This window comes from Girardinichthys multiradiatus, chromosome 9 (assembly GCF_021462225.1).
Source record: "Girardinichthys multiradiatus isolate DD_20200921_A chromosome 9, DD_fGirMul_XY1, whole genome shotgun sequence".
Lineage (NCBI taxonomy): Eukaryota > Metazoa > Chordata > Actinopteri > Cyprinodontiformes > Goodeidae > Girardinichthys > Girardinichthys multiradiatus.
This window is the reverse complement of record NC_061802.1, coordinates 35,649,164-35,663,575: the sequence shown is the minus strand read 5'-3', so window position 1 is coordinate 35,663,575 and position 14,412 is coordinate 35,649,164. Positions and strand designations below refer to the sequence as shown.

The 14,412-nt window shown below is 41.1% G+C and overlaps 1 protein-coding gene across 2 annotated transcripts; it reads right to left on the bottom strand.

Moving 5' to 3' along the window:
- Positions 1-277: 277 nt before the first annotated feature.
- oma1 (OMA1 zinc metallopeptidase) lies at positions 278-11,472 on the bottom strand. 2 transcript variants are annotated; one of them, XM_047373840.1, is made up of 8 exons: positions 10,958-11,472; positions 7,544-7,772; positions 7,200-7,373; positions 6,982-7,089; positions 5,631-5,759; positions 5,370-5,444; positions 4,743-4,892; positions 278-1,690 (listed from the first exon to the last, which is right to left on the bottom strand). In XM_047373840.1, the coding sequence occupies exons 1-8, from the start codon at positions 11,305-11,307 to the stop codon at positions 1,376-1,378; spliced, it is 1,530 nt and encodes a 509-aa protein (XP_047229796.1). In that variant the 5' UTR covers positions 11,308-11,472; the 3' UTR covers positions 278-1,375. The 2 variants fall into 2 exon arrangements, with proteins under 2 accessions (XP_047229796.1, XP_047229797.1); XM_047373841.1 differs by lacking the exon at positions 10,958-11,472 and having other exon boundaries at positions 7,200-7,389; positions 7,544-7,684.
- Between the last annotated feature and the right edge of the window lie 2,940 nt (positions 11,473-14,412).

Sequence of the window (14,412 nt, the reverse complement as noted above, 5' to 3'; positions counted from 1 at the left end):
TAAATCAGAATCAAAAGTAACAGAGCTACTCCAACCTGCTGCCACCTTGAGGCGCGCAATTCTAGAAACACCTGAAAGAAACACCTGAAGCTCTTTACAAAGCATCGCATGTTTCACTTGGTCTAACTGGCTAGTGTTGCTGTTCTTAGGTGGCCAATAATTTCACTAACAGAACAGATACGCTTTGTTTTCCTCCTTTTTTCTGTTGCAGCAAATGTGAGGCTTTGATCCATGTGAGTTCATGGGTTTTACAGAGGAATAAAAACAGACAAGATACTAGTTTTGAATAAAATTTTAATTTAATAAAAGTGCTTACAGGATATATTTCTCATTTTCAATGGGATTTTCATTTAATTCAATGCACTGATTGAAAGCGTTCACAAACCACATAATCCAATATAGACGTGATTCTTATACAGACCCTATCCTGCTAAAGTTAAACAAAGCTCAAACAGCTATGTGGAAAAACTCTTTGCTGGTTCTTTTGGTAGCTGGATCTGCATCTAAAAAGCATCAAAAACTGTAAATAAAATTATTTTCAGCAATGATATCACAGTTTTGGAATTTGATTTCATAGGGTATCCAAGTGTACCATTTAATTTCAGCACACACTCGCACATAAAAGAACACAATTAGCTTTGAACCATGGCTGCCCTCCCCAGCTCTGTGCGTGACGGCTCCCCAAGGCTGTTGCTGGAAATATCAATGTTTTCTCACACTGCTCGCCTTGTTAAATAAGAGTTTTAAAAAATCCCATAAAATTCTTTCTCAAAGCTCGACGCCTTGACATTGATATTCCCATGCAGAGGGCTGCGTCCTACAACAGCCCAGCATCAATTTACCCGATTAAGTCCCTCACGCTAGAAAATGCATAAAGTGCATGAAGTGTGTGTTGCATGAGAATGCAGCAGTCGCAGCGAGAACATAGATGTCCTCACCTCACTATGGGTGCAGCATCAAACATGCACACCTAAGTGCTTCTTCCCTGCTGTTGCCGTGCATCGATAAATAATGCACATATTAAATCTCACAAAGTATGGAAGCTTTTCTAATTAATGCAGCATTTCCCTGGTCAAGGTTAGCTAATTAAAGTGGCATCTTGATGGACACAAGACATGGACAGCATTTTCAATTTGGTTTTGCTGACTTTTTGCCCTGATTTTTTATTTATTATACTCCCATCCACCTGTTTTTAGAAAGCTTTCTCAAACATCATTTTCTACTGTGGCCTACAATGTAATGGTTGGGATCTCAATGTGTTGAGCTTAGGGACCACTTTAAGTGGCTCTATACAGATATAGAAAAGAAACAAAAGGCTTCAAGCTCTAGTAAATCTGCCAATAGTCAGTGAAGTTTTTTGAAGATTTGTTTGGATTTAACTCCCCTGCTGGCTGGAGTTCTGCAGCACATGATGGGATTCCTTCCCTGCAGCAGCAGGCAGAGGAGACGTGACAGCAGGGACCCTGTCTTTGTTTAACCAATCCACTTTTGAAGAAGAAGCAAGCACATTTTGAGAAACTGCCAGTCCTGCAGGAGTGGAAACGGATTGTGGCTCGTGGGTCCCCTCCAGCCCTCTGACCCCCTGCTCCTTAGCTTTTTCCAGCAACTCGTGGACAGTCTTCGAGAAGACAGCTCGAGGGTCAATAGGAGGAAGCGCAGGGCATGCACAAGTTTCCCTCAGCTCCAGAGCCTGCACAGATGAACAAAAAAAAACAAGATACAGATACAGCTTTAATAAATCACCGTACTAAATCATTGCTCTAACTTAAAGAAAGAAATCAAGTTAAAGCTGCAACCAACAATGAGGATGCCCTACGTATATATTTTTCTGTCCTCTGTAAGGCAACAGAGTGGACTCAATAATCATTTCTTTGCATTATTCATGCTAAAAAAAAGAGCAGCATGTTTTTTCACCAAGTGCAATGCAAAGCATTGGATGCAGTGATGTAAGGCACATCAGCATTAGACTCTAGAGCGTTGGAGATGCATTTCCTGAAATGACAAGTTGCCCTTCTCCATCTGGCAATCCGATGGACAAGTTTGGGTTTGGCAGTTGCCAGGAGACCCTGTCTGACTGCAATGTGCCAAGTGTAAAGTTTGGTGGAGGGGGGTTTATGCTGTGGGGTTGTTTTTCAGAGGCTGGGCTTGAGCCCTTAGTTCCAGTGAAAGGAACTCTGACTGCTTCAGCATACCAAGAGATTTTGGACAATTCGATGCTACCTTTGTGGGAACAGTTTGGAGATGGACCCCTTCCTCTTCCAACATGGCTGTGCACCAGTGCAAAGTAAGGTCACCTGACCTCAACACGATAGAACACCCATGGGATGAATTAGGTGGGGAATGAGAGCCGGGCCTTCTTGGCCATCATCAGTTTATGACCTCACAAATGTGCTTCTGGAAGAATGGTCAAACATTCCCATGACATGGTCCTAAACCTTGTGGACAGACCTCCCAGAAGAGTGGAGGCTGTTATAGGTTGAACCAACATCATTTTAAACCCTATGAATTAAGAATGGGATGTCACTGAAGCTCATATACGAGTCAAGGCTGGTGACAGATATTTTTGGCAATATAGTGTATTTTAATTTGTGTGAATTACAAAAATATCTAATTATTATATATAACATTTTAATAATTATTCATTTATTCAGTCAGAATGAATAGTATAACATACTATTACTTTTTAGTAGGTAAATATGTCACCTCTCCCATACTTTACTAAGAATCCCAGTCCATTGTAAAAATATTCCAGCCCCTTTGAATTTTTTTATCTTTTGTAACTTAACTATCCTCAAACTACAGTTTTATTTTACTGGGATTTTATGTGACAGACCAAAGTAAAGTTGTGCTCTGCTGGAGGAGAACCTCTGCCACATTCTTTTGGAGCATCTAACAGATATTTTCTTTAAGAGTACCCTGTATTTACTTCCATCCATCTTCCCATCAGCATGATGCTGCCACCACTGTATTTTACTGTGGGGTTGATATGTTAAATACCACACATAGCGTTTGGCATGCAGGCCCAAATGTTCAGGTTTGGGTTTATCTGAACAAAGCGCCTTCTTTCACGTGCTTGTTGTGTCCCTTACATGACTTGTGGGAAATCTTTCTTTTTGCCACTCTTCCATAAAGGCCAAATTTGTGGATTGTATGACTAATAGTAGTCGTGTTGACAGATTGTCCCACCTAATCTATGGATCCCTAAGATCAGGTGATGAATTGAACAGGCTTTTTGAGATGTTCAAAGCTTGGAATATTGTTTTATAACCAAACCCTGCTTTGTTCGTATCCACAACTTTCTTTCTGATCTGTCTGCTTTGTTCGTTGGTCGTCATGATGCTGTTCGTTCACTAATTTTCTCCGACAAACCTCTGAGGCCTTCACAGAACAGATGGCTTTATACTAGAATTATATTACACACTGATGGACTTCGCTTAGGTGATTTGCACTGGGTTTTTTATATGTATGAGAGTGAAGAGGGTGTGAATATAAATCCACGCCAAACCTATCAGGTTTCTATTTATAAAAGATGTTGAAAACCATGTGAATTTTTGGTTCCACTTCACTATTACGCACCACTTTGTGTCGATCTACTACATAACCCCCCCAACCAAAAAAAACACAGATGTCTGTGGTTGTAACTGGACAAAATGTGAAAAGGTTTAAACAGTGTGAATACTTTCCAAAGCCATGTACGAACATGCACTTGGCTACCCACTTGACAGCCTGTCCTTCTCATTCTACCTTTGGACTTAATTTGCTTTGCTTAAGGATGATGAGTGCAGTTGTGGAGGTGGAGTGCCCCTAGAAGAGTCAGGTTAAGTAGCTTGAGGCTGTCACCCCCTCGCAAGGTTAAAAACATCACATTATGCATCACTTTCAGTTGGTGGAGCTCATCTGCTAGCCAGTTCATCTGTGCTGCTTGCCTGGATCAAACTGTTTGGTGCAAGCAGGGTATTATATTATCACACCAGAAGCAGAGTTTTATCAGCTCGCACACACAAACAATACCCACACCGCAGTGTTCATCACTTCACTGCCTGCAGCTACATCCTCGCCTTGACAACAACTGCTGCTAGAGGTCAGCTTCTCTCACAGGGAAGTAAGTGATGCACAAACTCCACAACTTAGCCATCTGATGGACGATTAGAGGTTTCCCCATCTGTTCAAGTTTAGTGCTCGGAGCATCTGATGAAGCGGCAATATTCCAACTACAGCAACACTTACGGCTACCTAAAATACTCGCTGGCCTAAAACACACAACCATGTCTGTTGTTGTTTATGGAACCTACTATTTTTATTGCCTCCTGATTTCTCCGTAGCCTGAAGATACCATTGATTGTCTTGCCACAGTGCCAGCAGAGACTCCTGTCCTGTGAGACTGAGTGGCTAATGGTAAGACTGTTCTCATTCAGATCCAAAAATTCAAATCCTACACGACATTATGTCTGTGCCAGGCATCCAGGGCCTGGCACAGACAAAATGGTTTTCCTGTCTTCCTAAGGCCCTGTATCTTTTCCTCTGCAGGTGGCTATACATCTCTCCAGATGCTTCATTAGTTCCATTAAAACGTCTTCTAACAGCACCTAAAGCTACCCATTTTGTCCAAAACAACAAACAGGCAACAAGCATGAAAAATCATCTGATTTCAGTTTGTGACTTGAGACAATTACATGAATAACTACTGGGTTTATTGGTAAGTGGAGACAGAATTGAATGCAGTTTGTTGTGTGTTAGTATACCTGTGGTATGAGACGGTCCATCTGACCGGATCTGTTCCTGTGTGAGGGGTGTGTAGACAGCCACTCGGGCAAAGTGGAACTGCCTGTAACTTGGTCTACCAGTTCCAGCTGCTGCCAGAACACGGGGCCTGCTCGCACATCCGCACAGGCCTGGGAAAGATGTACAAAAGGCACGCGCACACACACACACACACACACACACACACACACACACACACACAGCCCTTAATCAAAAATACACACATCATATAACACAACAATATGCAAATAAAAAGCCTGAATTTAGCTCAGTTTGACAACAGTGCCCCCTTGTGCCTTACAGGCAGAAGTGTTTGAGCAAAAGATGCACAGAAGATTATTCCAGTTATTTCCTTTAGTTTTTATTACAGTGAACACCAAAGTACAAGGTCAGAACATGTACAGCACCCGTCAAAAATGATTGGCACCCATGTGCAAAAGCACAAATGTAGCACAAGACACCAGTGCTTGCAACCTAAATGGTTTATATCTAAACCTTACAGTAACATTGAATTCTAGATGTTGCCTTCTAGGTTTGTGTGTGACTTTTGGCTTTCACTAAAAACCTTAAAAATGAATGTTAATATGGAGCAACCTTAGTCATGTTACCTTAGCAGCTAAATGCAATCCAACTTGATCTGCCTCAGCCTCCAGTTTCCGACTGTAGGGATGGTTGAACATCAGCTGCAAAAAGTGAAAGAAGAGAACTTTAACATACAAGAATCTAAAACGGCAGCTTTTACATGTCAAGCTTTGAAGCTCATGTAATTCTTGGGTATGATTTCTTTTTCCTATCATTCCTACTTCAACTTTAATACCATGAAGATCCAAATATTCAAATGACTGAAATCATGAATAGTAATACCTCACCTCCATGAGCTTGTCCTTTGCCCACCCTCCCAACAATGCCAAGCTGTCTCCAGGACATAATGCCCAGATGGCTGTCACCAGAATAAGAGACAGGAGGTCCACAACATGGGACAGGCTGGCCTGTTCTGCCTGGAGGTAGTGGGGAGAAAAGGAACAAAGATGCAAGCAGCAGAGTATAAACAGTAGGAATAAGGTTAAAGGCAGAAAAAGCGGAGTTTAAAACTTTCTGACTGGGGAATGAGGCCGCTGGAACATATTGATTGTTCTCATCTATTTCGCTGAAATGTTTTCGCTGTAACAGATTTAGAGGTTTTAACAGCCAATCCATTACAGCACACTAACTTGGTAACGTCGAGGTCATCGATGTTCATTCCCGTCAGCTAATTAAAATCTCCTCCAAGCATCTCCTCCCAGGACATTTTCAGACTTGAAATACCCAAAACTTTATTGCACTTGTACAACAGAACGAATGGGCTTTTATAACTGTAGGAAAACAGTTTCTGCAAAACAAATAAGTGATAAATCAACACCTCATTGCTTACTATAGACAGTAGTTAAGAGGGGATCGTCAGTGAGTCATATCAACATCTGATGCAAAAGATCTGAAACTGGAGCCAGAGTCAACATAATACGACTCAGATGGTGGTAATAAGGTGGTATTAATGCATACCTCCTTATATGACATAATTATAAGAGTTTGTTTAAGAAAACAATGAAAAAATGTCAAGAAGCAACTCCCCATTCGTGCACCAATGGCTTGTAACTTGCTAGTTTGCTCTTAGACATGTGGACTGCCTGTGACCTTGACTTATCCTCATACGTGAGGCCCTTGTGTTCAGTCCTCTTTACTCTGACAGCCCTAAATAAAATCCAGTGCAAACAACTGATTTCAGAAGTCACCTGATTAGTAAACGATTTGTGTCTAATTTAACCTCAAATGCAGCTGTTCTGTGAAGGCCTCAGAGGTTTGTCAGAGAACATTAGTGAACAAACAGCATCATAGAACGCACCAGAAAGGTCAAGGAGAAAGTCACATGACCTAAACTGAGAGGACCATTGTTACTCTGGAGGAGATGCAGACATCCATAGCTCAGGTTGGAGAATCTGCCTACATTACAACTAAGTGGCAACAAAAAGTCACTGTTATAAGAAAGGTGCATAAAAAGTCAGTTTTCCAAAAGACATAACAAAATATGGAAAAGGTTCAATGGGCATAAATACTTTGGTAAGGCATTATTATTATTATTATTAGCAATAAACAATTTCCAAATCATAGACAGTAAAAGATGTGAAAAGCTAAACGTATCACAACCAAAAGTAATTAAAATAAAGCAATATCAACTGAACTTACAGAATGGTCCAGTATAGCATGAGCCATTTCATGTCCAAGTACAATCATGAGCTGGTCAACATCTGCCACAGCTCCCAACATCCCAGTGAACACAAACACTTTCCCATTCTACAGAAAAAGACCAAACATGATGCACACCTGAGTCACACACTGTGCTGCAGTAACAAAGAGCATGAACAAGAAAAAAGGTTTTTGGTCCGTGATTCTTTTTTACTCACTGGAAGGACAAAGGCATTGATTTGAGAACTTTCCACCACATGTACACTCCAGGGGACTTTGGACACTTCAGGGATGTCCTTGTTCCTTTGCGCTAGGAGTTGCACCGACTGCTCCACCATCTGGTGAAGAGGGTCAGTGACAGGAAGCAGCTGCTCTGCAAACTCCTCCAGGTGCTGGAACATAGAGTTACTAACAAATATTGGTCGAATTATTATACACCATCCATCTCTGCAGATATCATTTTCCTGTACTGACTGTTTTCAAATCTGATTCTTTAAAACCGTATGGGGATCTGGGTAAAACGTCATTAATTAACAACCGTATTCCCGCCCTCGTTTCTCACCGCCTCTGAAGTCAGAGCTGCCAGCTCCATGTACGTCTCCCTGCTGAACACCAGGAGGCGGAGCCGCCCTGTCACTGGGGACTCATCCAGGTGTGTAAGGAGAAGAAGGGCCAGAATTAATAGAGTAACTCCTAACCCCACTACCAGATGCCAGCGGCGCCTCCGGAACCATACGTGCATGAGCTGCCGGCGGTTGTCTGGTAGAGCCACCCACCACTTCCTCAGACTCCTGCACAGAGAGGAAAACAGGGCCCATGCTGTGAGTCCATAATCACACATGGGGCTGTAATGCTCAACAAAGCAATCCCTCAAAGCTTCTTTCATGTTAGAAAAACTGCCATCTCTTAAGTAGAGAATGAAAAACAAGGAAAGTATAAAACAGAATTGTGAAAATGCAGACTGAGATCAATCATCCAGTCTTCAAAGAGGCAACGGCAGACCCAAGAGTCCTATGAGCCCTCAATGTGACAGCTTTTTAATTATCCCAAAGAGAGAACCAAAACATATGGTCCAGGTCTCTGGAATCACTTCCCTGGAGGCCTGAGAAAAGCACAGATTGGATTTTATTTTAGGAAACTCAAAAGCCACTCTTGTAATCCAGCATTATACTGAGTTTTACTATTTTAATTGTTTATTACTTAATCAGCAAATAACAGGATAATTTATCCAGCAAACTGTTCTGTATAAAGCATGAAAACAATGTTTTAGTTCTTATTGTCAGAAAGTAATAATTGTACTGGTTAATAAAATAACTGCGATGTTTGCCTTATTTGTTTTACTTTATAATAAAAATGTAATTCAGTCATATTGGCACTTGGTGATTTTTACAGTAAAGTACAAAAATATATTTAGTTCTTTATTAGAAAATGTTTACATATCTCTAAACTTTTTTATGTCTGGAAAAGAAAGCGATTTAATGATACTTAACATAAATGAACCCCGTTTCAATTATTAAAACTAAAGATATCAACAAAATGTTTGTTAACTAAGGAAAAAGTTAAGATACTCTGTCCCCTAATGGCTAGTGTTCCCCCTTTGGCTGAAAAACATTTAGTGAGATGCTTTCTGTAGCCATCTACTAGTCTCTGATGTCGATCTGAGTACAGTTTGTCCCACTCCTCACTTTGAATAGCAAGATGTTTGAAGAATGATAAAGACCAGAAGCCATATTCACAAAGAATCCTAAGACTAAAAGTAGCTCCTTGTGACGTCGTTCTTAGAAAAATCTTAGAATTCACTGAATTCCAAGATTTTTCTTAGAAATTTCACTCGGTGAGATAAAAGTTATTTACAAAGCATCTTAGGCCTTGAGAGCTCCTAAAGTAAAAAAATGTTAAGAGTAGTGAGGAGGACTTTTAGTGAGCCTAAGAGTGTCTTAAGCAGGCTATCTCCTCTCTAGCCTGTGATTGCAGCAGGTACCAGACCTGCTCACATTTCTGGCTGGTGCTGAAAGCAGAGGGAACGACGCATTGATCTGCTGGGAATGCCTGTTTGTTCGCACTGTGATACCGGAACCGGAAATACCTTTCAACACTCCTCTCTTCTCCTACACCAGCAGGCTCTGTTCGGTTCAGTTTTCTCCCCTTTTTTTCCTCTGTTTTGTTTTGGTCATTTTACTAAATCAAACCTCTTTATACAAGAAGGAAATCACAGTAAAATGCTGAATTTTAAAATGAATATGAAATTAATTCATATGAAATAGGTGCAGTATATAAATGCCCAGCATGGCGAGTAAACATAATAAGCAAATCAAAATAATGATGAGCATGTAAATAAGCTCCGTACAAGCATTTTGATGCTGTATGACAATTATTTAATCTTGCTTGTTTTATCATCATGATTTACACATTTCTGAATTCAGTCTAAATCCTATCATCAGTTAAATTTCCCTCCATTGATTACTAGGAGCAAATTTTTGTTTTCTTTTAGCAACCAATCAGAGCCCTTAGAAGACAGCGTCACACCTACTCACTAAGGTAGTCGCTCAGCATAGAACAGAATCAGTCCTGCTAGGAGTCCTTGACAAGGATTTTTAGGCTAAGATAGGAGCTTTCTGAGAGGACTCTGAGAATCTTTGCGAATACGGGCCCTGAAATTAGTTTTTATCCACTCCTTGGTGTATTTACTGGTTTTGGGTCCCTGTCATGTGGCACTCTCTAGTTCTTTCTCAGCTTTTTTTTTATAAACAGGTCATCTAGATCCTGCTACAACACAGCATCCCCACACCATGACACTTCCAACTCAATGCTTTAGGTTGTTTTCCTAGAATGCAGTATTTGGTTTATGCGAAACATAATCTCCATTCTGTTGTCCAAACAAACAGATTTTAGACTCATATGTACAAAGAAAATTATTCCAAAAGTCCTGATCTTTCTCTACATTATCTCTGCAAAGGTCAGTCTTGGCTTCATGTTTTGTTCAAGGCGCATACATTTCTTCCCAGCAAACGTCCTATGAAATTTAAACATGGGCAGGCTCTTTCTGATTGCAAAGGCAAGTTGACGGTAAATGGCTTGTACTTGTATAGTGTTTTATCAGGTCTGAGGAACCCAAAGTGCTTTACACTACAATCAGTCATCCACCCACTCAAACACTGACAGTGGTGAGCTACATTGTAACCAGAGCTGCCCTGGGGCACACTGACAGAAGTGAGGCTGCCATACATTCGGTGCCACTGGGCCCTCTGATCACCATCAGCAGGCAAGGTAGGTGAAATGTCTTGTGCAAGGACATAACGACTGCGATGGACAGAGCAGGGATTCAAACCGTCAACCCACTGGTTACAGGACAAATTCCTGCCACCGTCGCCAATCCCGCCCCACATATTAACAGTACCGAGAGCCTGCTGTAGGTCCCTCGGTGACATTTTAGGGTTTCTGGTGACTTCTTTTGGCATGTTGCAGTCTGCTTTCATGACAAGGGTGTTTGGAGGGCCAGACCTGGGCATGATGACAGTTGTTCAGAATGTCCTACACTTGTAGAGTGTTTTTAATGAAATAGCTGACTTCAAATCAATTTGAGACCCATTTAAATTCTTGCTACAACATTATTTGTGAAGGCCTCAGATAGCTCGTTAGATCTTATTGTGTTTAGTACTTTAGTACTTGAACAGTTAGGAGCAGACAGAACTAATTGTCTGAACCTTAAATGGGGCAACCCTCTTTCAAAATGCTGAGTAATGATGTTATGATGCGATATCCCTGTGTATGATCTCTTAAAATGACATTTTACGGAAAGGTCCTCTTTTCAGTTATTTTACCTAAAATGTTCAGCATTGTTGACATTGATATTAACTATCCATAATCAGAATATAATTATAATTGGACAGTCTATATCAAAGTGTTTTTTCATGCTCAGGTTTTGCCAAAATAACTAAAGTCAAGAACAATAACAGCTAGGACTTCTGCTCCCTACCTGCCCAGCAGGATAGCAAGAAGCTTCTGAAGAGGTTTGAGGACCATCCATAGGAGGGGAGCAGGAAGGGCTCTCACGGGGTGTGAGGTGTGGAAGTGTCGGCTCCACTGTGTGTGGACCGAACCTATCCGGGAACACACCGTCCTTACGTTGCCACATAGTAAAACAGACTGTCTAGTTGCACAGACTCTAACGTTAGAAGAGATTTTTAAAAAGATGACGTTAGAATCTACTGGGAATTGTTTATTCTTCAAATCAGCTCGTTTACAGAGCTGGGACTTTCGAGTCAGATGTATATGAAAATAAAAACGGCGAGCGTTTCTTAAAAAGTTACTACATACAAAAGCCATTATTGTTACTCTTAGCAGGCGCTCCTCTATAAGGCGGGACTTCTGTATTATCAGTGCAACAGAGAGAGACAACTATAACGTAGCACACTGTAATCTAAAGGTGTTCCAACTTTGTTAGAACCATATAGAGCTGTCCTTCCGGTGTTGTGCCGTAAAGTGACGGTCTGCCAAAAACTGATCGGGTCTGTTCGGGCGCGTCCCCGCGGAGGAGCGAGCAGCGAGAGGGGGAGGAACTTGCCGCAGGAGCGCGCCCAGCCTGTCAGCGGAGTGTCTGGTTGTCAGTTTTTTCTCGGTGGTTTAGTTCTTCAAGTCAACAAAAGAAAGACAAATAAAACAGTTATATTTGTATGGTCAATATTACAGCATAAAATTGATTTATTTCATTCAGTTTTGACATCTCACTTCACTTTCCAACTCTTTATCTGGAGCAGTGTTGGAAATGTCACCAAGATCTACTAAATATGATCCATTTCAATGAAATAAATCAATTTTATCCAGAAATTACATTCCATGGGTCATGGATTAAGTCATGATCACTTTTGGCAGGTGAAATACCCAGATATTGTCCATGCTGGGCTTTTCTTTAGTGTGGGATGGATTATGTGCATCCCTCTGAATGGAATAAAGTTATTTTAGGCAGAAATAACATTTAATGGGTCAGAAAACAAACCTTGATCACTTTCTGGCAAACAAAATAGTGCAATATTTTTCATGTTGTGCATTTTATTTAGTGTGTAATGGGCAGTGTTTAGTAAGATCAGTAAAATATAATTTCTCAGCCTGAAGCAGAGCACTTTTAGGATGAAATTACATTTCAATGGTCAGAGAAAAAGGCCATAATCAATTTTTGGCAGAGGAAAATCACCTGGATTTCTGGCTATTTTAACAATTTTATAAGTGCACAGCGAGCATTCAGAGAGGTCTGTGAAATTCACCTCATCAGTAAAACAAAGTCATTTAAGGTAGAAATTACATTTCATTGGTCAGTACATATTGGCCATAATTTGTTTTGCTGAGAAAAACATTGATTCTCGGCCAGTTGGGACTTCATACCTTCAGTGAGATCTGTAAAATGTAGTTCCTCTGAGTGAAATACAGTTTATAATTTTGAAATTTTGCTAAGTTTTCATTGGGCACTACCTGTTCTAATTTTGTTTTCAAAATAAATGAATAATAACCCCCTTAAAAAACAATATAGGTCAACAAACCTTTTTTATTTTATTTTATTTTTTGGCATTTATTAAGTTACATCCATCACAGTACAGTTGCGTGACAGAATGCTTCTAAATCCAAGCAAAGTTAGTGCAGATAAATGATTACAAGTTTATTTTTACTGCTATAGTTTAAAATGTAAATTTGCAGATATTTATGACGAAAGCGTAAAACCGAAACTTTCACAGTGAGAACGTCGCAAGTTTTATAAGAAGGAAAGGATAAACGATCAACTGTTTTATTTGTCTTTCTTTTGTTGACTTGAAGAACTAAACCACCGAGAAAAAACTCTGACAACCAGAGTTGTTCGGGCTCGCTCCTCCGCGGGGACGCGCCCGAACAGACCCGATCAGTTTTTGGCAGACCATCACTTTACGGCACTGCTGTCCTGTTTGATAGCTTGTAACCTTGGTAACCACGGTTCAGAGACGGCGGTGCCTTGGAGGTCTTCGCGTTGGTCCAAATTTAGCTTTACACACGGAGCAAAAACATCTTATTCTATAGCGACGCCCAACCTTGCTTCGTTAATCATGGCATGTTACGTAACGTTCGTGAAATGCAGAACTAAAGATGTCCCTGCTTCTCAAATGATTCCCCGCAGAAACACATTTGCAGAACAAAGGTTCCTCTTCACATAAAATCAGTCTCACTATAGAACAAAGTGGCTACAAGTTTAAAATCTGTAAATATAACCGTACTCTGGTTAATTTCCATGGAAAAATTTAGTTTTTGGGCCGACCCAAGGTTATCGAAGGACCTAAACAGAAATTAATTTAGGGGCCCAGTTAGGGGGAACTCATTGCCCATCACAGCACCACTAAAATCTCATGTTCTTCATACAGGGGTTGGACAATGAAACTGAAACACCTGTCATTTTAGTGTGGGAGGTTTCATGGCTAAATTGGACCAGCCTGGTAGCCAGTCTTCATTGATTGCACATTGCACCAGTAAGAGCAGAATGTGAAGGTTCAATTAGCAGGGTAAGAGCACAGTTTTGCTCAAAATATTGAAATGCACACAACATTATGGGTGACATATCAGAGTTCAAAAGAGGACAAATTGTTGGTGCACGTCTTGCTGGTGCATCTGTGACCAAGACAGCAAGTCTTTGTGATGTATCAAGAGCCACGGTATCCAGGGTAATGTCAGCATATCACCAAGAAGGACGAACCACATCCAACAGGATTAACTGTGGACGCAAGAGGAAGCTGTCTGAAAGGGATGTTCGGGTGCTAACCCGGATTGTATCCAAAAAACACAAAACCACGGCTGCCCAAATCACGGCAGAATTAAATGTGCACCTCAACTCTCCTGTTTCCACCAGAACTGTCCATCGGGAGCTCCACAGGGTCAATATACACGGCCGGGCTGCTATAGCCAAACCTTTGGTCACTCATGCCAATGCCAAACGTTGGTTTCAATGGTGCAAGGAGCGCAAATCTTGGGTTGTGGACAATGTGAAACATGTATTGTTCTCTGATGAGTCCACCTTTACTTTTTTCCCCACATCCGGGAGAGTTACGGTGTGGAGAAGCCCCAAAGAAGCGTACCACCCAGACTGTTGCATGCCCAGAGTGAAGCATGGGGGTGGATCAGTGATGGTTTGGGCTGCCATATCATGGCATTCCCTTGGCTCAATACTTGTGCTAGATGGGCGCGTCACTGCCAAGGACTACCGAACCATTCTTGAGGACCATGTGCATTCAATGGTTCAAACATTGTATCCTGAAGGCGGTGCCGTGTATCAGGATGACAATACACCAATACACACAGCAAGACTGGTGAAAGATTGGTTTGATGAACATGAAAGTGAAGTTGAACATCTACCATGTCCTGCACAGTCACCAGATCTAAATATTATTGAGCCACTTTGGGGTGTTTTGGAGGAGCGAG